The sequence below is a fragment of the Lichenostomus cassidix genome, chromosome 11 (genome assembly GCF_008360975.1).
Source record: "Lichenostomus cassidix isolate B80296 chromosome 11, HeHo_3.0, whole genome shotgun sequence".
In the NCBI taxonomy this organism is placed as follows: Eukaryota; Metazoa; Chordata; class Aves; order Passeriformes; family Meliphagidae; genus Lichenostomus; species Lichenostomus cassidix.
The window spans coordinates 14246346-14268765 of NC_139492.1; the positions used below are offsets into that span (position 1 = coordinate 14246346).

Sequence of the window (22420 nt, forward strand, 5' to 3'; positions counted from 1 at the left end):
AGGCCATGGACCTTTAAGAATGGTGCTGGCAGGAAGGAGATGTTACACTGTTGTCCCATCCATGGTGGACACAAAACAGCTGCAAGACACCCTTGCCCAAGACCTGCATGCTGGAGATTGTGTCCAGGGCACCCAGAGAGCACAGGGTGTAAAGCACTGCAGGTCTGCTTTATGTTACTTGTCACAGGCAGGAACAACCCCAGTGCCATGCAGGTTGTATGGGAAGGAACCTCTCCTGCCTGTGAACTTATTCATAAAATCTCCAAATGCAGGCAGGGCTGAGGTCCTGTGAGCAGGTGGAGGAGAGGAGGCAGGCAGAGAGGTGGTATGAAGTGCTGGGGAACACTGAGTAACACTTAAGCTGGCATTTGACTTCAATTCCAGCAAGGGGCGGAAATGCAAAGCAGCAATAAGCAGGTTTGCTGTAAAGCTCTTATGGAGCAGTTCACAGCCCAGAGCAAGTTACACAACCTCCCCAGTCTGTTAGTGTAGGAAGGGGACAGAAGAAGGAGGAGGGAAGCTAGATAAAAGGTTTTGCTGCCTGCAGCAATCCTGCTACCTGTGATCCTGCTGTCCAGACTGCTGCGTGCAGCAAGGAATTGCTGAGCTTTGTCCAACCTCTCCATTTTTTTAATCATAACACAATGAGTTTTGGTGACAACCTATGGAAAAAACGGATTTGAGAAGGAAAATACATTAACTCAAGGCCAGACAGGTCTTTCTTCCTCTAACAGAAACAAGAAAAAAAATCACGTGTTTTTTACAGGAAGAGTTGCCCATTAGGTAAAACCAGAGCCTTAGTGGCTTCATGTAAAAATGATCTTTCAGAGCGTTTTCAGGAGTGCCCCTCACAGTCATCCTCAGATGGCTCAACCAGCTCCAGTACTGGGGTGAGATCCAGCAAAGCAGCCCTCAAACCAGAGCCACCAGCACCCAGGTCACAGCTTCCTGGCTTCCGACAGAGCCTCTGACTTGATGAGTGTGCAGCAGCAAGTTCCAGACAAACCCCCACGAGTCTAGAACCTCCCAAAAATGTCCTTGAGCACCTGTTTCCTGTTGGAGCAGCCTCTAAGAGCCAGGTGGTGTTCATAGCCCAGAGGTCTCTCACAAGCTCCCGCAGGACTTTTCACACCCTGTGAGCCAGCCCTGCTCCCCAGGCACCCAGAGCCAGCCCCAGTCCAGCCTCTGGGGTGGGGGCCACAGCATCTTCCCCTGCCCAGCTCCGTGGGCAGCAAGGAGCCTCACACCTCCTGCAGGGGTGTCTAGCCTGGGGGGAGAGGCTGCTTTTCACCGGCTTAGCAGGATCCAGCTGCTCTCTCTGCCACACTCCCAACCACAGCTGTCTTTACAGCCCAGGGGAGCAGTGATGCTGTGAATTAACCCCGCTGGGAACTCTGCAGCACAGCTTTCTGCTGAGGCTCCCACAGGGCAGATGCCTTCCCCTAGAGCTCTGCAGAGCCAGGCTGGTGTCAGTCACATCCGTCCTGTGTGGTGTCAGGCTGCAGCTGCAGTTGTTCATTCCCCAGCACCAGGTCCCAGGCAGATACAATCCCCCCAGGCTGAGCAAGCCCCTCTGTCTGCGCTGGGTCCCACAGGCACTCGGGATGTCACACGCCGCAGCCATCTGTTTGCAAGGAAACAGCTTTAATGATGAGAGGTTCTACAGAATCCACTGGCAAGGAGCTACGGTGTTAATCTGGGGAGGATGACAAATGGAGACTGTCACACTTGGCTACTTCAAGACTTAACGGTACTGCTGGCTGCTCCCTATAACACAGCAGTTAGAGGTATGTTAGCTCCATAAAAACAGTCTGTAATAGAGCTGGTGTAGGGAATGTATTTATGTAATATATATTTTAAAAATATATAAAAACCATAATATAATATAATATATGAATATATGAATATATAAGATAAATATAATTCTATAAATATATAAACATATGTATATAATTATATTTATATACTTTTATATAAAAATTTATATATAATATATAGGAAAAATATATTAAAATTTTAAATCAGTTCTGTAAGAATACTTAAACGTTCAAAATTAATCAAAAAATTGATTCATGTAATCTCTCTGTCAAACAACTTTCCTTTCTGCAAAACAGAGCAACAGCAAGACCATATCTTAATATAACTTCCAGTTTATAAGGGTAGGAATGAAGATATCCTTCTTTAAAAATATGGCCTAGTGCTTTGGATTCTGATGGCATGGAGACATTTTCTCTGTAGTGCAAGAAATAAAGGCATTTGGTTTAATTTTTAAGTTGATATTACAATTTTGAGATAATAAAATAACTGTTTGCAACTGATGGACTATGAGAGGTCAGGTCCTCTGCTAAATCACTTGTTTGTACACGGGAAAGCATTCAGGGAGGAAGGCTCCACTCCTGAGCAGAATAAAAGGCACAAAGGCAAATAGGCAGGTCTTTCCTAGCACAGGAAACCCCTTTTGTACAGCACAAAACATGCCACGGTTTTTTCAGAACACGATTGCTATGGCAGCTCATACTTCATATTTTACTCAGAGTAGCTCATATGTTGGCACAACACTGCAGGAATGCACGGGTTTGGGAGAACATGAAAGCAGTCTTACTAAACCAGAGCCAAACCTATCCCAAAGTCATGAGGGACAGCATCTAAGAGGCACCTACAGAGCAATAGTTCTGCTGCTTTAGTCTCTTGTCAGCCTGGTGAGAAACTTGTGGAGGCAGTGGTTGGTCCTGGTCCCGTGTGACCAGTCCTCGCTATCAATCTGCCTAATCACTTTCTGCACACATTTTTGTCTTGGCACTTAGAGCATCCTGTGCCAATTAGCTCCACAATTCCCTGCCACACTGTGTGAACAAGCACTTCCCCTCACCTCTGCCAATTCAGGGGGCAGTCCCTGCCTTCTATACCACAGTATTATTCCTCCTATTCATCTCTGTGCCGTTAACAGCTGTGACCAAATCTCTTCCCAGCAGTGGCTTTTCCAGGTGGAACAGTTTAAACCAGCCCATCTCTCTTCACACAGGTGCCCTCCCATAGAGTGTTACCCTTCTCTGTATCCTTCACAGCCCTGCAATACCCTCTTTGGCTCCAAAATGACAAAGCCGAGTGGATCAATCAGGCTGCACAGACTATGCACGATGTGGTTGTTACCTGGGTTTATTCAATGACCTAACTACATTCACTTCCTTCTTGGTTTCCTTTCCCATCTGCCCTAACCTCCTCATTGCCTTCTGACCCACTGCTGAGCACTGAGGTTTTACTGTCAGAAATCTGTCCAGTAACCTCAAGCTCTCTCCTGAGAGAAAATAGGTCACTCTGAGCCCAGCATTGTATAGTCAGGGTTACCCTTCTGGTGGCACTTACCAACACTCAGTGTTCTGCTGACTGCAGCTCATGGCAATGTGTGCAGCTGCTGGCAGGTATTGGGGTCCTGCAGGAAGGTGGCTTTGCTGCCTGGGAAGGCTGTGAAATCTTGCAGATAGAACATCCACTCTATTCCTTGCCACGGCAGCACAGCACAGTATGACCTTATTTCTTTGCGAGCTGCACACAGCAAGACGAGCCTGTACTGAGAACACAGCACCTGCAGCACAGAACTGGGGCTCTTTTGCTAAGCCCAGCAGTGCCTGGGTTTAACTCAGTAGCACTGAGATCCCCTGGGCAGGGTTAAGAGGTGGTGTGGCTGGAAACTGAGCTGCTGCAAAACACTGCAACCACGTCGTTAAACACTTGGCACGCGCTGCTTTCCATGAATATCCGAGGTTCCCAAAGATGCGCCAAGGCTAACCAAAAGGCTTGGGGCAGCTTTGAAGCTGGCTCGGTTGTTGGGGTGTGAGCAGGCAGTTGGTTAATTGATTTCCTGATTGCTGTCTGCAGACACCATCTGACTTTGGTCTATTGCATAACAATACAGCGCAGTTACATTAGGCACAACACAAATACATACCTTTGTCACAAGGCAGCTTAATTAGTTAGTAAGAGCAGAGCACTTTGAAGACGTAAAGCACTACAAGAGTGCTCCTTATTATCCTCGCTGCCACTTATCATTAGCGGCACAATGTGAAGGCTAATCTTCACCCCACACTCACCAGGGATGTGCTGCTGCCATTGTCAGCAGCCCCAGACCCACGGGGCTGGGTTGAGGACATGAAAGTCCAAAATTAGAATTAGACTCAGCATCAGCACAGGCTCCTGCAGAGTTAACTTCAGAGACAGCGGAAAGCCTCAAGTATGCAGGCGGCTGCCAGACGATGGGAGGCTGTTCACTGTGGTTATGGAACAAATATTTTTATACACAGATTCCTGGAGAGAATGGCTATGAAAAAGCATGCAAGCCCCTTTTATGGAAGCCAGCAAAATTAGAGCCAGGAGCCTGCCTCACCCAGCACCCTAGTTAGCCTTTTATTACTGACTTTGTTCCTGCATAAGCCATTAATAAACTGCAGTTTGGTCAAAGTCTGCTGTGTGAACTGTGGCTCACAGACAGGGACAGAGCAGGCAGCTGATTCCTACCTATACTCCAGCAAGTATTCCACTTCAATGCATTATTTGCTGGACCATTTTGCCCAGTCCCCTGCTTTGCTGAGTAACAAAGCATTTGCTCTTGCACCCCGTCTCTCCCAAGCCCTAATATTACATTCAGCTGTTGTGTCCTTTGTATCCTTCACTGCTCTAAAAGGGAGCAAGTCTTAAACTTAGGATTTTGAAAATCTTATGTAGGACTTATAATTTACCTGGAAGAGCAAGGTAGAAAAGTGAGACGGCCCCCTCATTTTTGTCCTGAAAGAGTAGGATTTGTAGATCCAGAGAAGTTTGGGTAAATGCAGATGGCAGTCAAAAGTCAGAGTTGCCCTGGGGTCCTTTCTTTCAGAAAACTTCCATTAGTATCAAAGCAAAATTGTCTGCCAGGGAGAGGGCATGCACTGGACAGTTAGCTGGGTGAGAGCAAAAAATCATTTTGCAAATCTATACAAATATCACAAGAATGAGTTTACCTACATTTTGGCACTCAGGACAGAATTTACCCACTGGCTGCCACACTTGGTAAGGAGATGCAGATCTTCTCCAGCTGTGGGGGAATGCCAGCACCTGGGGAGCTACAGTTGAGGCTAAACAGACACTTGCACTGGCTCCATGATCTCTCCCACTGCAAACACTCAGATCTCTGTAATTGAACTGATTCTGACAATGATTCTCCAATTACTTTGCCTTAAGATCTCAGCACAAGGAGCTGCAGTAGGGTGAGGTAAAAATAAGACCTTCAAAACTTTTGTTTTGTTAGAATGACCCAAATTACAAAGATTATTCATCATATCTCACTGACTGATACAGAAATAACAAACCCTTCATTCTGTCTTCAGATTACATGTACAAAGTAATCCGAGAACGCTCTACTCCAAAGCACCATGTCAGAGCATAGGACAGATTTAATTTCACCCTAAATGACTCCTGCCCACTGAAGCTGAGCAGGAAAGAAGGAATACAAAACACTTGCATCCTGTCAGACACTCCTGTACAGGGTTTAATTAGTAAGATCAAACATCAGTGTAAATCTTTCACTCCCCTGCCACGAAGAAAGTAGTTACATTTCAAAACTTAGCAGTTTCTTCTTTGTCCTGATTGTTGTGAACCTCTACTAACATTTATTACGTTCCTTCTTTGATGCTCATGTACTGACTGCAGGATCAGAGATTGGTTAACTACAGGACAGTGCTATCACATTACTGTAACACACCATTTCCTATTGATAGGTTACAAAGTGTTTAACAAAAAACACATTCAGGATCTAGATGGAAAGTTACTCAAGGTCACCCAACAAACAAGCAGAAGAGCCAGACAAGGTGATACTTCTGAAGCCCAGCAGAAAGGGCTTGCCTAAAAGCCACACTCCTTTCCCTGCTGAGAGCTGAAGGGTGATCTTGGGTGGAAGATCAGCAGTGCCACGGAAGGAATTGAAAAGGTACAGGTGTCCAAATGCAATGTCTATCCTGAATGCTGAAAGCTGTAATGTTCATGTTAAATTCTTCCTGCTGAACAGTCATCCAAAGAAATGAATAGCTTCATTTTTTTGCAGACTTCAGAATAATTTTATATATTTACCTCGTAGGTTCTTCTGGAATTCATAAATCATACTTAATGATAAGTATTAGCACACATTTACTGCAATTACATGACGAATGTTTGATTTCTGGCTTACAGCCTGAAAAATACATAGATTTCTGTGATCTCTAGAAAGGTAAAGATGAAACCTCATGTTTTAATTAGGGGCTAATAGCTTTAGTTCACTTCAATGCAAAGGCCTTTGGTTTTTTAAAAGCTTTCCAACCCAGCTGAAAGTCTGCTACTCAATTAGTCTGGAGTTATACATCAGCTGATCAAGCAATGACAGCCTAAGATATTGCTTTCTCTGAAAGAGCTTTTAGTTGGGGGGAAAAATGCATTGCTTTTACATCCTCTGGCTGCACCAGTGCTGCCAAACTGCTGCTGAAGACTGAGCTCAGCAGGTCCTACCACTGCAGCTACACAGGATCAAACCCCTGAGCCTGCCCCTGTGTCACCAGTGAGCACTGCTGGAGCTGCTGCAACTCTGCGAGGAAGAAACAGAAAAATTTAATCTCCACAGGAATCCACACAGATTTTAACAGGAATATTAATATTGGAATAAATGAGTGGAAGTGTGTGTATGTGAAAGCACCAGACCCATTAACAGAAAGGACTCTCTGGCTAGTGAGGGATGTCAGTCCATCAAATGGAGGATTCCTTCCTGGTGTCCAGCCCCAGAGGGCCCCACACTGGTGAGAACCTAGCACAGGCAGCTCCTGAACAAGACCCTGCTCCGACAGCAGGAGAGTCGCAGAAGTTCCAGCAAACCACATATGCCAGTCCTCCTGTCAGCCTAACAGGCCAAGGGGCTCACAGGAAGGCTAGCAGGAAGGTAAGAGCAGTAGGATATAAAAGATTTGTCCAAAAAGTTAGCTAATCATTGGCAATCAAGAAGAACCCAGGAGCTGAAGTGGGGATTTGACTCATCTTCCACATTGTGCACAAGCAATTCTGGCCAGACCATGTGAGCAGGTATGCCATGAGAGTAAGGCTGTGTAAAATCAATTTGCTTAATGACTTTGAATATTACAATCCTCTTCCAATAATCTTTCAGTGAGTTTTGTAACCCTAATTTCCTATAAACCAACCAAAGTAAGAAAAGGCATGCTGATCTCCACTGGGCTGCAATCATCAGGGGGGTGTCATCTGAAAGAAACGTGGACACACACTGGGTCTCAACAGCTTTATGTCGTGTGCTAAACAGAATTGTGCCTCCAAAGAGCAGCCATCCTGGTGCACCCAGCCCTGTGAAGCACAAGCTTTCCTCCCTGAAGAGCTGAGTGTTAGTTGGAGCAGGTGATGGCTGTCATTCTACCCACTGTGCCCCTCGTGCTGGAGCATATATGGCAGGAGCTGTAAACTGTGACCTATGAGAGGGGCAGCAGTACTGCCAGGGCACAGCAGCCTGGAATCAGACTACAGGGGACCACAGCACCCTGCTGGAGCCATCTGAAATGATGTGGTGAGGAATAGTCAAACACTAACAACATGCTGATAAGCATCACAGCCCACTGTTACTGTCAGCCAGCTCACACAGCCCCCACCACCAGCTGGGTGCTGTCCTCAGCCCCTCACACCAAAGCAGCTGATGGGGAAGCTGTGTGAGGGTCCAAAGCCACCCAGCAAACTATTGCTGCAGGAGAACATTGAGCCTCCTTAAACAAACATCCTCAAACAGCAAAGCACTTCTCCAGCCTCAGGAGCTGGGCAGCAGCAGCCTGTGGGGGAACCCCAGCCCAGGCTGCCCTGGCAAGCAAGGGCACATGTTTGTGCCCCTGCACAGATGGCTGCACAGCACCTCCTCCTGCCAGCAGCCCCCCGGAGCCTCTCTGAGAGGAGACTCTCTCCTTTGGGAATGCTCTTCCCAGCAAAGCCTTCTGCAGGTGCAGCCCTGCAAGGAGAGAGGCTGTCCTTGGAAAAATTGCTAATCCCTGTAACTTTTCATACTGGAGTAAGAGGTGAGAGATGATGTGACAAACACGATGTGAACAGGCTGAGCCAAGAGCCACCCTCCTTTGTGGGGCACAAAGAAACTCAGCCCTCCAAGTAACAAACTCCTCACTTGCCAATTCCACTGTGGACAATCTGCCTTTGCAAACTGGCTGCTGCTCAGCTCACAAAATCCACTTGTCCTTCAGTAACCAAGAAGTAAACTGCCCTCCTCCGCCTGATTCTGTATTTTCTCACTATAATTAAATGTGACATGCAGCTGCAGTAAATATTTGTGCTGTCACAGCTCACATATGATAATCACCAAAGAGCCAACTTCAGCAGGGAATGCATATAAATTCTAGTCTAGTCTGTAGCTGGGTTGATATTTTTAGTCTAATACAAATTCACTAAAGCCAGGAATTTACCCACTGGTAAATTACAAGAGTTAGAGCAAAAAAAAAGAATGTAACCTTACTTTTGATGGAAAAAGGTAACTAATTGCGTTAGCCAGATACTGAGGCAACCTCGAGAGGCTGAGTTTAAGAAATAATCTAATTGCCACTAGATGGCACATCTCAATTAGTAATGAATTCAGGATTGCCTTTTTAAAAAGCATATATATTCCCTGTCCTTGCTAACATGACACTTTATGTCGCTTTCTATTTTGAAATCAAAAAGCTTTAAAAAACCCACATTAAAAAAAGAAGAATTTTTAACTAAAAATACACCATCTGCCAGTGAAAACCTAGCTCAATTCTGTCACATCTACAACCAAACCAGGTTAATAACCAGCATCACAGATGGTTTCTTTATATAAATATGTACATCTCCCCATAGTGACTCTTTCAGCTGCTTCCCAAAACTGCTGGCACTGCTTTACCTCGTTTCCTAGGCAATGGCTGTGCCTCACACTCAGCCTGGACATTATGCAGCTGGAATGGATTTCAGAAGATGCCATTCCCCGCCTGTGGCTGTTTCCAACACTAACAAGGGATGCAGTGGTGGACAGCCATGTCTCTACCAAAGAACAGCAACAGATGGATATTAAACATTCTCACGCAGCTGCTCTTTTCCCTCAGATGATTGAATCTGCTGAAGGGTGCTTTTAACTTGCACAAATCCCCACATAAGGCTATAGACCAAATATCATGGTGACCTTGATATGACAGCACAGGGCTGCAGTCAGAGCACTGAAGGTACAGTTTGGTCTTCCAGCAACATGTCATAAACCACTGAAACACAAACAACAAAACCTTTGTGGGTGCCATGCTCATTCTCCCTCAGTAGCTGAGTATCAGGGTGTCCACCATCAGGAGTGATCATTTCCTAATTCACTTATGTCTAAACTCACATGAAATGAATGCTTGACTTCATTTCTATTCTTCCATTGCTAGCAGTGAAATGTTTCAGACCAGTCTGCAAACCTATTGCTACCACTTTCAAAACTGGTACCTGCCACCTTCCAAGGAACTCCAAGAGCATGAAACCTGTAAATAAAGATAAAAGAGCAAACAGAATTAACTTCTTCTGGTTCTACTTCAGTCATCTGAAAACCTCTAGATGTTAAATTTATTATAATGACTAAGAGGATGCTCCTCTGTGGCATAAAGCTTCTCAGGGGCTCAGCAGCAGTGGGGTTTGACATAAGACAGGTCTGTACAGAACTGAACTATTTGGAACCCATTTCTGTTGGCATCCATATAACACATGCCCCTTCTATACTACAGTGAAGGCTAAAAGACTGTAGTTTTTATTGTTTTGTAATTTCTAAGGGTATAATAAAAAGCATTTCAAAGAATACTCTACGAAACAGAGTATCACAGGAGAGCAGAGGATGAGAGTAACATCATCTAAACTCTATCCACATATATTACACTGATACAAGTGATAAAAATCAATTCACTACCTACGTTTGGGCCCAAATTTATGAACACCTGTAAAATGGGGGTCATGATATCGATGTCTGAAACCACTCTGAAACTTGTAATGGTCTGTTTAAATACTAAATACTATTATAGATGAACTGGAACCCCCATTTTTCCTATGACCTGCTTTGCAATCAGATATCAGCTCTCTTCATTCAGCTGAGCTTATGATGGCAGCTCCATCCTACTGGATCATTCAATCATCTGCCACTGCTAGCAGTGTGTTATTTTGGAAAGACTGAATTTAATTTGTGAAATAACCAGAAAATTGCAAGTAAAAGTAACTGAACTCATAAAAAATAGTATTTTTAAATGGATATATATAGTTTTTAAAATCTTAAAGTTGCAGTGTGTGTAATCTGTCAATGAAACTAAAACCCCACTGATTTCAGGCTTGGCATTATGAAACTCTGACAAGGTTAGGACTGCTCACTTACCATTCATTTCCACCTCCTTTTCATATCACTGAAAAAGTGTTATCAAATGCTGAGAACAATCACTGCCCTGCACTCCACTGAATTTTTCAAAGGCAAATGGAACCTGCAGAAGTAAATGAATCAACTGTCTACACAACCAACTTCTGAGTTTAAAGCTTTACCATTTAAACCTTAACTTCCAGAAACCTCATCGTACATAGACAGACAGATCTTTGTTTTAGGCAAAAAATGGACTTGTCAGAGCAGTTTCACTTTTTTTTATGTAAAAAGAAGGTACACCTGCACATTTTTCTACCTACAGAGTTGTCTTATGAGTGCCCTGAAACCCAATGTGAACAACTGGCTGGGACATTCAGCATCATGGCATTTGGTGCTTACAGTAATAGCTGCAGCTGGCACATCACCCCACCCCACCAGCACTGCTACTGCCAACTGCTGGGTGCCCAGTACAGCCCTGGCTGAGTTCTTAAAGACTTCTTTTAATTTAAAGCAACACACAGATCTTATGATGCTTCTTATGAGTATTTTAATGAAAACAGAGGACCAGCTGTTCAGAGTCAGTAAAGAAACCAATTCTGAAATGACAACTCTAATCCTGGGGCTAATATAAAACTGGCAGATTCAGCTCCCCATTTTTTTAAGAGTGTTCTTACCACACCTTCCCATTCTAGGGCACCAGGAAATTGGTGAAAATTGGATTGAAATTGTTCATGATTTGTTTTGTTGCTAGAAATCTTGTTTAGGTATTTGCTTCACTTCTTACATAAAAAGATAACTCAAAAATTACAGTAAAAATGTGACAAACAATAAAGTAAGGATTGAGTCCTTTGAGTTCACAGTAAAATAATGCACTTCCTTATAAAACTTTCCTTAGCAGGGCTAAAACAGACAACAGGTAAAATTCTTCCAAGTGCCCTAGCTACTTTGGCACCTTACACATCATTCACAGGGAAAAAAAAATTAAAGCACTTACACAAACAGAATTAAGTCCCCTAAATAAAACAAAATTACTTGGAAAATTTTCACAAGTCACACATTAGCCTAAGAGCAGCATAATTCCCTTCAGTGATTTGAATTAGTCCTAGTGCAGAGCAATCCAAAATTACATAGCAAGTCAGTGTCAGGATAATGCAGTAATCTAATACTATCCTTACAAATCCACACAAATCAAAAACGATAATAAAAATAATAAAAAACCCCCACCAAACCCCAACACCCAAAAAATGCTTAGATTGGCCTATATTTATAATTAGCACTGATAACTAGTAATTGTTGTGTTGAAGATTCACAACTGTCAGAGTAAAATTCATTCCAGTGTAAAAAGCCTGCTCTGTAGAGGATTATTCTCCATACTCTATTTGTGCTCTTAGCTCCTTGGAGAGGTAATTGATCAGCACTGCTGTCAGCTTCTGCTGGAGACCAGCATTTCCCATTACAAGAGCAGTCAGCTGAGCAACATCAGTCCAGTCTAAGTGCCTGATAATATCCACAGCTTCATCATAGAGTTTCTGCTGCTCAACAGGAGGCAATTCCAGTAAAATCTGTGGGACTGGCTTGAACTGTCCAGAAGTCATCCAGGCACCAAGCAATCCACCAAATGCTCCTCCTGGGAAAGAAAAGAGAGTTACTAGTCTTTACCAGTTAATGTTTAAGCCTGAAATTCTATCCACAGCTTTCATCAACAACATTCCCACCTTGATTAGAAATCAACACACAGTTGTATATGTGTCTACTTTAACTAGATTTACACATGATATTCAAAGCACCAAAAAGGATTTTAAAAACTCTTTACATCCACAGCAATCACAAAGAAACCCTTTACACAATCAACACTAATAGCTTCAAGCTAGAGATCAGAAACAAAACACTCCCTGGGACACTCTCTTAGGATAAGCTCTTTTACTAAATAAAACCTTGCCCAAGGAAAACACCAGACCAACAACTGCCTTATCAGTGTCATTAACACATAATCTCTTACTAGATACTCCCAGACTGCTCAAAGCTTTCTGCTTCTTGAAGAGTCACACAGTGCAGCCTCCTACACCCATGAAGTCCACCCTGCAGGTGCTCAGAGAGCAAGCCCATTAGACACATTCAGGCTTCCATCGACCAAATCCACAGCCCACCCAGCCCAGCTGGACAAGTCATGCTCAGGTAAGTAGAAGGTCTCAGGTTATCAAGATAACAGTAGAGGCATGGATCATCTACAGCTGATGTGACTGTGGCTGCTGAGAAATCAGCCTGGCAGCCCTACAGGGCACTTCTCCATCACCAGTCTGCATCACAGCAATTCACAGGACTGACACCCTTGCCCAGAGCACACACATCCGGGTAGAAGGAAGGATGGAAGGGAAACCCTCACAGTGGAGAGCTGTCAGACCTGATCCTACCTCCAAAACTGCCACCCCCAACAACCGCTCCTAAAAAGTCATTTATGCACTCACAGAGATGCAGTTTTTCATTAGACAAAAATTCTTAATTTGCAGCTTTTACTCAGTTAGCAATTTTTCCCATGATACCACAGAAATACTTGAAAGCCCATGATGGCTGAATTCATCTTCAAGGGACTTTTATGAGAACATCAATATCTGATTTAGGGGCACTTAATGCAAAAGCCACTAAAAGTATTGATGTCTAAGCTCCTCGTCCATTGAGATAAGATTTGTTATATGATCCCACTTTTTCCCCCAAGCAACATACCCACAGTCCACTCATCTCAGAACAGGCAGTGCTTGGGAAGCACAATGACTGCAAACTTCTCCAGCAATGCTGCACATGGAAGGTAACTCATCCTCTCAGTCTTGGTGCAAAGCAGCAAGGGGGATAATCCCTGCCACCTAGTCCCACACCTATCCAGGCTGTTTGTGCAAGTGAAAGTGCACTTCATTGTAAATGACTAACTGTCCTAACTTATTTGGCTTATTTACCTTTGCAATTTAAGAAGTTAAATGAGGGAGGTTATGATTTAGTTGCACTGTAACTGAGTCATGGCTATTAGTTTAGTCAATACTTATTACTCTTATTATATATGCTTATTATTGTATATTTTCAGTATAAAGTAAGCTATACTTGTTCCACTGCCCTCATCAGTGGCTGAACAGATATGGAAGAACATCGAGGTTGACTGGGAGACACTATGAAAGCTTAAATAAACACTTAAGAGAGAAAACACATTCAGGAATAACTTCAGTGTTTCTCATCATCTCACTCAAGAATGAGGCCATTTACACTATTACCTTTACTTTGGATTTAAAGCTTACAAATTTCTTACAAAAGCTTAATTTTCCTTTTTTTGTTCCCAATAACTTCTGTCATGTATTTGTCAAAAATACTATTCTGGCTATTAATTAAGCTTTGTACTTGAAACAGGAATAAATACACAGCTTCACTTTGCATTTTCTGTTATCACTGCTCACATATTATTTGCTTATTTTTGTAACTCAGCTTCACACAGGCACATTTTTAACTCAACCTCATGCAGATGATTCTCTCCCGTGTCAATAAGCCCATGAAACTGCTTGCCAGGAGTGAGGAACATTCAGGTGCCAGGGCCCACATTACTTCTGTGACAAGGCAGCTTTCAAACTAGACAAATCTTAATTCCAGAGTTACAAAGAAGAGACAGCTCTTTACTATTAGACTTTCCTGTAACTTTCCATAACAAGAAGAAAAGCAATGTGACAGGGAATAATGAATCCCAGAGGAAAAAACCAAGTTCATCAAGACGTGGATAACAAGAACTTTTAAAATACAGAAATAAGCATCATTTCTAGTAAGATCATTTGGAAGATGATCCTGTCCCATGCTAAGGCTGACACTCATTCACCCTCACCCTATACCCCTGCCTCACCCCTCTCCACTCCCCACTGCAGCAGGAAATCTCAACACTGAATGCCCTTTCCTTCAACCCACACCTCCCAGACAGACTTCCTTGTTTCTTCACTCAGGGATTTAACCATCCCCTTGTTCCTAAAGCGAAGCACACTTACCTACGGCGATGCCAGGTGGGCCTCCCATGAGCCCTCCCAGAAAGGCTGTTGCACCTGCCAGCAGTGCTCCCCGACCAGAATGTTTGACAGCAGCTTTCATGCCCCTTGCCTCAGAGACATGGCAGAGCAGCTGCATCACATCATCAACAGGGATGGGCATCTTGGCGAGTCCAGACCCTGGAAAAGATGGCTTAGGTTATCTTTTGATCACTGCAACAGAGACTAAACCTAGTAGCTAAATGAATTTTTGGGGAAAAAAAACCCTAGTGTACAAAAACAGATATTGGAAACAATAACAGCTTTCTCTTTCACTTCTGGGAACTCCAACCCTACTAGCCAATTGCATAAGGTTACTGAAACTGCAAATGAGAACTCAGAGTAGACCACAAAAGGGTTTATGACAAATTCAGAGATTCTACAGTGTCTAATTCTTCAGTACATTGCTTTTGACCTGAGCAATTCCCATGTGTGTTCAGCATCACACAACTCCAGGAAAAAGACAGAGCTTCAACTCTAACACAACTAGCAGATTAAAACTGACACATCTGTCAGGTATCTTCTCATTGTCCTAATTTTTACCACAAATCAGTCAATTATTTTCACATATCAGTTCTTCTCCCTGTTTTGTTACATGCTTAAACACTTCCATGATGATTTCTGAAAACAGGAGGCTGTCTCTAGCAACCAAGAAGAGCCTGAGGAAGTGTTGGAGGAGAGAGCTGGTACTGGGAATAAATGGAGTGCCCTGGAGCCAGGCCATCAGAGATTCAGGGGTGTCTGTGTAAGGCAGTTGGGACTCAGAGCACAGATGCCAGATGAGCCTCATGTAGGAGGAAGCAGAGACACAGGAATCCCAGGCCATGACACGCTGTCACATGTCCTCAGCAAGGGACACAGACCTGTCCCTGAGAACAATCCCTCTGAGACCAAAACTTCTCCACCTCATTCACTTGCTGCTGCTGCTCATTAAGCAAGTATTTCCCACTATGCACACCAACTGAGGAAAGGGCTTATAGGGATAATTAAAAAACAAAATTCAATAGGATTAAAAATAAAATTACATATACACAAGTTGCAGATTTCTTGTTGTACATGTAATGTCAGCACTATAGAACAGATGAGCATTTGATTTTTGGGCCCTGGAAGACCTTTTATCCCAGTGTGTGTGCAATACTCTCTCAGCCAAAGCCAAACTGTCTTCAAGTCTTTCTCGAATATACCTCCTCAGTGCAAAGTGAAAGTGGAGTGGTATCACACCATTTTTCATATTAAAAATTAACTACTGTGACAGGGAAAGCTTTCTTTTGCACTAAAATGGCTGACTGCAAATCATCCATGTCACTGCAGGATCCAAGCACTGCTGACACTGAGCAAAAGTCTGGATTTTGGGAAGGGACCACATCTGCTCCATAGCTGCAAAGAGGCACAGCAGGAAATTCATCAAATAGCTGATTTCTCTCACTACTTCATTCATCTTTGTGCCAGTCTAAAGAAAACATCCAAGTTCATAATTTTACCACTGTTGGTTTTGGGTTTTTGGCAGGCTGATGACACAGCAGTGGCTCAGAATGGCAGTGCGTGCTGGTTAGCAACAGCAGAGCTACACACTCTGCTTCCAGAGTTACACATTATCTCATTCAATACAAGTCAAGCTCCAAGTCATGAACAAATGGCTGCTCTGTCTGTCCTAGAGCAGTAGGGAAAAACCCCAAAATACAGAACCAGTACGGCTCCCACTGCCAGCCCTGGGAATGATGGAAAATGAGACAATTAAGTGTTTGTTTTTACCTTTCTAAGCAAAGGTGAGCAGCGTTCCACTCAGAGTGACATTCACACCAGCCCCGAGCAGTCTGAAGTGCTGCAGGATTCTCTGAGACACTGGTATGTCTTTGTCCTTCACCTCCTTGGCATGTCCTCCAACTAACCCAATGTGCTGAAATCAGTTTGCATTTCCTCTCTGGGCTAAATTCAGTGAGTGTCTCAATGAGCTCTCCAGTATGAAGGCTCTGCAGCACAGGCAGTACAACACAAGTCAGGCAGCTGACAACACACGGCTCTCATTGATAGTAACATAATCAGCTTTTCCTCCCTCAAACAGAGGGAGCTCTACAATGCCCTAACCCAATCTAACTGTAACAGATGTGAAAGGATGTCTTATGAGCAGACACACCCTCAGCTGAAGTGCCAGGCTCCTGCAGTGGCTTGAAGCTTGCTGCCTAAAGTCACCTGCATTACTTCATCCTCCACACAGCCAGTACTGGGAAGTGTCCTCACAGTTACGTAGCACTGCAAACAGTGCAAAGGTGACAAGCTACCCTGGGCTTCTCTGGATAAATAAAACACTCTTTCATGACTGGCTTCAAAATGCAGTTGATGTAAAGTTGAAAAAAAAAAATCAGGCCATAATGAAAATAGAAATCACACTGCTATCTGGTGGCGTACGAATTTCTGGCACACATATTTGTAACTCCTTATTAATTAGCCCCAAGGTAAAAACATACCAGAACTCAAGAAACTGTAAGTAGTTTTTCTATAAATTATTTACTGTTTCACTGCCCTTATAACTGCCTCAAGGGAAATTTCCACTCACAAAATTAACAGGTTTTGGGGCATTTTTGGGTTGTCTGAAGAAGGTTCTTGGCATAGCAGAGCCATTCCTGCTTAATTCTGGATGTGAGCATCACACTCAAAACTCTCAAAGATTTTACAAGGAACACTCATTTTCTCTCAACTCTTGGAAGTATTTCTATGATTTCATATAATATTCACTATATTTTAAGTCCTGCAGTGAACATTAGTGAACACAGTATCGGATGCACAGCACATACAAGTTGTTTTTTTTAAACTGTACATACAGAGCACTAGTGGGAGCCAGTGAAATATAAACCATGTCTTAACATACAAAATAATCCTAGATTCCTACATTCAGCACATAGAATTATTAACTCCTTGGAAAAATTCACATTCCAATGAAGAATCAAGATGATCAGGCAATTTTCAAAACAAGTATTTTTTTTAACCATACACCACAGCAGGGAATTTTGGCAATACTCTAAAAAGGTGCAGCATAGAGACTGCACAAAAGAGTTTAACCTGCTATTGGGATAAGTAGCCCTCCCTCAAAAAACAACTAAATAACTGTCAGCAGCCAGTCAGCTGGCTGAGGAAGTCAAACTAAAGGCTTACAAAGCTCTGCAGCTGCGAACTTCTAACACCTCACAGACTGGTAAGGTCTGTAAGAAGCCAACTGCAAGAATGTGGAGTACAAAGTTGCATCTGACATCAACCTACGGATCAGAATCACTGGGCAAGCAGAATAGGAAGACAGGCATGTTGCAAAATGCCAGTGGTACTACAAGGGAGCAAGAATCCTATCCCAGAATAGCACAGAAGGAGATGTAAGCTTTCTGTGTTAGAGGTAGAACCACATGATAGCCAAAAGGACTTATAAACTGTGATTGTGTAACTGACAAGTAACTTAAAATGCAATTTGATTCTAGCACCAAATGATTCCCTACTGAATTCACACAGACATTAGGAAACAGCAGGATAGTAAAATACTGGATTTGGTCTAATGAAGGGATAGAAATGTTAACATCCATAAAACTGTGCTCAGCTTTCAGAGGTGCTGAGTCCCCACAGCTCCTACTGACTTCACATGGTACCAAGAACCTTCAGCACCTCAAGAAAAAAACCAAAACCAAAGCCAAACATGAACATGTTCTGGAACATGAAATCACTGACAAACCAAGCTTTGCTGTGTAACTTTTCTGTTCTACTGCAATTCAGTGGCTGCCTTCCCTGTGTTGTTGTGGTCTCCCCAAAGTCTTAGATTCTGTACTTTAGTCAATGCTCCCTCTCTCACTTTCATTCCGGGACAGGGGAACAAAGTAAGCAATGTTCCTGCTGTCCCTGTCCAAAGGGAACGGTAACATCATGTTACAACATCTCAACTTTGAACCTAAAACCAGGTTTTCTTTAGAAGAAAAATGCCAGAGAAAGAATTTAAACAACGACATTGTACCCAACTCACTGAAAGCCCTGTTACTGCAAATAACTGAAGAGGGTCCCCAGATAACTCTACGGCATGAACCTCATTTCAGCTCTTTCCAATCTAACATTCCCCTCTCATTACCCTACTTCTCCCTTCACCAAATGATGACTTCAGACAAGCAAAAACCCTTCTATCCCTGGGCTCACTGTCCTACTTCTAGAAAAATGAGTCTTTTCCCAAATGTCCACACAGGAGATATTCTCACCAGCATGCAGCCAGGCCCACCACTGAGCTGCCCTCAGAGCTCCTCACACCTTCTCACTGAGGTAACTGAGTAAACATCTCTGCCATGCACATGTACCTAGCACAAAAAGCCACCAACACAACACATTCTAAAACCACCAGGCAGTGAAGATATAGAGCCAAGTCCCCTTACCTGGAGCTGTCTTTATCATGGTGGACACCATATGGTGATAAGCAAGAATGTGAGGTGACAATCTCCATACAAGTGCTACAAAGCATACAAGTGATCTGGGTAGATCTTCAAACTGAAACTTCAAGACCTCAGCAAACATTTATGCAAGCACAAATCCCAAGACAATTTCTTCTGTCTCAATTGTGCAGCAACAGCTCTGTATGTACTGCAACCTTTAGTAAGAAATATGAGAACAGCACTGGAGCAAAACCAAACACAGGGTAGTCAGCAACTGAGACAGACTAAAGAACACGACTTCACAAACAACAGTGTGCAAGAAGATGTCACCTGATGATTAAACAGGCCAGAAGTTCATCAATTATTTCAATAACAGCTGGTGGACAGACAGGGACTCAAAATATCCCCATCTGCAAAGGAGGACTATCTCATCACTGGTCCATACACATCCTGTAAGCATGAGTAGCATCTGTGCTCCTAAATCATCACTTCCTGAAAATCCTACCTTTAGAGCCTGGTCTAGTACTTGAAATCTGCAAAGCAGGTGGTCACTCTGCATTTATAATTTTCATTTATTTTGCTAAGAAAGGGTTTACTCCTACTTGGTGGCATAAAGATTAAAATATGCTTACTGCCATTCTCATCTAAACATTTAGTACTCTTGTCTCCTAACCATGAGGATTCACTATATCTACAAATATCTACTGTAATAATATGTTACTGACTGTATATTTATTCAGATTTTTTTGTTTCAATTATATTAGTAGATGGTAAGAAACTCTTGTATTCAATCTGAATTCAATTTAAATGCATAAAAGAGCATTTTAATATTGTTTAGTAAGAACTGAGACCTTAAGAGCATTGCTCTTCTGTGTATTTATCAAAGCATGTAATATAATCAAAGCACTTAATTGGTTTTTTTAACACAAGAGGTAACAAATTTACTCATTAGATAAGCAGACTACTTCTAGGAACCTAGAAGCTGATTTTCCAAGGTTCTTAGATGCCTAAAAATGCAGGTAAATATTCAATGGGAATGATCTCATGCCACTGAGATAAAAGAAAATTTGGCACCTAACCTGTCTAGGCACTTAGGATACGATGTATACCAAGTCTGCTAAGTTACAAAGTATCTGAGAAAGACAGGCCATAACTCCTTCCGCCCTTGAATTTTTATCGGCCTACTCACTGTCCTTCTAATTATAAACGAAGGGTATTTTTTTCCATTTCCTAGCCAGTTTCTCCATTTTGAGGGCTGTATTCAACAGTTACAGCTCGCTTTCATCAGCTAGCTGACACTGAAGCCAATAATCAGACTTTGAGTTAAGAAAAGAGCTGACACTCAGAAACACAAATAGCAGAGCTGTTCCCCTACAGAGGTACTTGGAGCAGCACTCTGCAGTGGTATCTTCAAAATCTGAACTGTGCCTGAAAATTAAAGATGTTTTCCCTGACTCACTGCAAAAACATAAAACTTCATCTCATTAAAATTAATCAACATGTTCTGAATGTTTTAGAATTTATTAAAAATGTTATGACTAAAATAGGCTGAGCTTAAAATGTAATTATAAATCCTTTCAAAGAGCCGAAATTTAATTACGCTATAGCTATTTCTTTATTTATTTCCCTGCCAATTTCAGGCTTACTATTGCTGAAGCACTGCTCCAGCCGCAATGTGACTTGAGGGAAAGAGAAATCAGATGTTCACCCCAAACCCACCTGGCCGCGTTCCTGTGTCACCCGCTCGGGTGACCCTGCCCGGGCAGGAGGTTTGGGCTGGGTATCTCCAGAGCTCCCTTCCCACCCTAGCGATTCTGTGCAGATAACGGGGAGTTCAGCGGGACTGAAGGTCTTTAAGGACACTGGTGCCGCACCCGAACGATGGCCCCAGGCCCAGCCGCAGGGACTGACCGGGGCGGCTCCCCGGCGCTCCCTCCCGGGCCAGCGCGGCCCCGCCGGCCGCACCGCCAACCCCGCGGGCCGAGGGCGCTGCCCGGGGAGCGGAGCGGGCACGGGGCCCTCACGGGCTGAGCCAGCGCCGGGCACCGCCGCGGCCCTTCCTTCCTTCCCTCCCTGCCTCCTTCCCCCGCCTACCTCTGCCGGCAGCGCCCGGCTCTCCGCCTGCCGGGCAGGAAACAGCGGCAGCGCCGGAGAAGGGGCGGCCCCGCGCAGCGCCCGGCCCGGCCCGCCCTCAGCTCCGCCGGCCGGAGCGCTGGGCCTGGGCAGCGGAGCCTCGGCAGCGGAGCCTCGGCAGCGGGGCCTGCAGCCTCCGCCGCGGCCTGGGCCCTCCGCGCCTGCTCCGCCGCCTTGTGCCACCGCCTCCGCCCGCCCCCGCAGCCGGGAGCGCGGCTGGGAACGGCGCGGCGCGGCCCGGGCTGTGTGCGGGGTGTCACGCACTGCCACGAGCCCGGGGCAGGCACCAAGGAGATCAGAGCGATAAAGCGCTTCTCCTGGTGAGGAAAGGCGGAGAGAATGGGGATTGTTCAGCCTGGAGAAGAGAAGCTTCGGGGTGACCTAACTGTGGCCTTTCAGTGCATGAAGGGAACTTATGGGGAGATGGGGCAAGACTATTCATTACAGGACAAGGGGGAATGGGTTCACACTGACAGAGTAGGTTTAGATTAGAGATTAGGAAAATATTCTTTGATTGTGGTGAGGCATTGGAATAGGGAAGAACAGGTATTGTGGCTGCCCTGTCCCTGGAAGTGTGCAAGAGCAGGCTGGACAGGGTTTGGAACAACCTGGGATAGTGGAAGGTGTCCTTGCCCAAGGCACGGGGCTGGAATGAGATGTTCCTCAAGGTCTCCTTCTAAGCCGAACCATTCTATGCCATGATTTTAGGAACATGGTTGTGGAACAGCACATCGCAATCCCAGCTGAGTTGGGATAAAGGGGGAGAAAAGGGCCTGCCTGCCATAGAAGTGTTAGGACAAGCCTAGCTCTACTCTGAAGAATTTAATCTCAGAATATTTTTGCATGCTTGTCATCCAGGTTTGTTTCAGTCACCAGATCAGTAAAATGCAGAGTGCTAATCTGATAGAGCACCAGGAGCAATCAAACAAGCATTAAAACAGCTGTGTCACATATGGCTCCTGAAATATCACAGTGGTTCATAATATCAGTACAGTCTTGGAAAAGTTACTGCCTAATGTTTAAAATGCTGCCATTTCCTCAAGAATGGTTTAATAATAGAGGTTTTTGGCTTTGTAAACTAAGCCATTATTATGATTTCATTTCTGATTTAAGATAAACCATCTCCCGTCAGCTCTTTGTTCAGAAGATGAAAATGTAGGATGAGAAAACGAAGGAGAAATATAACTCACAATTTTTGTCCCTTTCCTGTGGCTGCACTGGGGACTTCTTAACCTCCCCATGCTTTATACGATCACATAAAATAACTCTCTGTGTAACAACTCAAAATGTTACAGGTCTACTGATACTCTTGATTTTTATGATTTGGATGTAAAAGACAAATGCAATTCCTAAAATGAGCAAAGAACCTAAATGCCATGCACATTTTAAAAAGTAACACCCCAAATTCCAGCTGTAAGCAGCTTTCCAAGGGGCAAAATTAAAAGCAGTGAAGTCTACCAACCATCAAAGGAGGG

General features: G+C 43.9%; 1 protein-coding gene across 3 annotated transcripts; it reads right to left on the reverse strand.

Moving 5' to 3' along the window:
• Positions 1 to 10899: 10899 nt before the first annotated feature.
• Positions 10900 to 21130, reverse strand: C11H19orf12 (chromosome 11 C19orf12 homolog). 3 transcript variants are annotated; one of them, XM_085071947.1, is made up of 3 exons: positions 20907 to 21130; positions 14386 to 14562; positions 10900 to 12002 (listed from the first exon to the last, which is right to left on the reverse strand). In XM_085071947.1, exons 2-3 carry the CDS (start codon positions 14543 to 14545, stop codon positions 11737 to 11739), a joined length of 426 nt encoding a protein of 141 aa, XP_084928073.1. In that variant the 5' UTR covers positions 14546 to 14562; positions 20907 to 21130; the 3' UTR covers positions 10900 to 11736. The 3 variants fall into 3 exon arrangements, with proteins under 3 accessions (XP_084928073.1, XP_084928074.1, XP_084928072.1); XM_085071948.1 differs by lacking the exon at positions 20907 to 21130 and adding an exon at positions 20532 to 20874; XM_085071946.1 differs by lacking the exon at positions 20907 to 21130 and adding an exon at positions 18816 to 18952.
• Positions 21131 to 22420: the final 1290 nt, after the last annotated feature.

What these genes read in the sequence shown, in the direction of transcription:
- C11H19orf12 (XM_085071946.1), bottom strand. Translation starts at nt 18,846, where the DNA reads ATGGTGTCCACCATGATAAAGACAGCTCCAG. An exon ending in CATGATAAAGACAGCTCCAG is followed by an intron (nt 14,563 to 18,815) that starts GTAAGGGGACTT and finishes CATCTTTTCCAG; the next exon opens with GGTCTGGACTCGCCAAGATG. An exon ending in CCCACCTGGCATCGCCGTAG is followed by an intron (nt 12,003 to 14,385) that starts GTAAGTGTGCTT and finishes TTTCTTTCCCAG; the next exon opens with GAGGAGCATTTGGTGGATTG.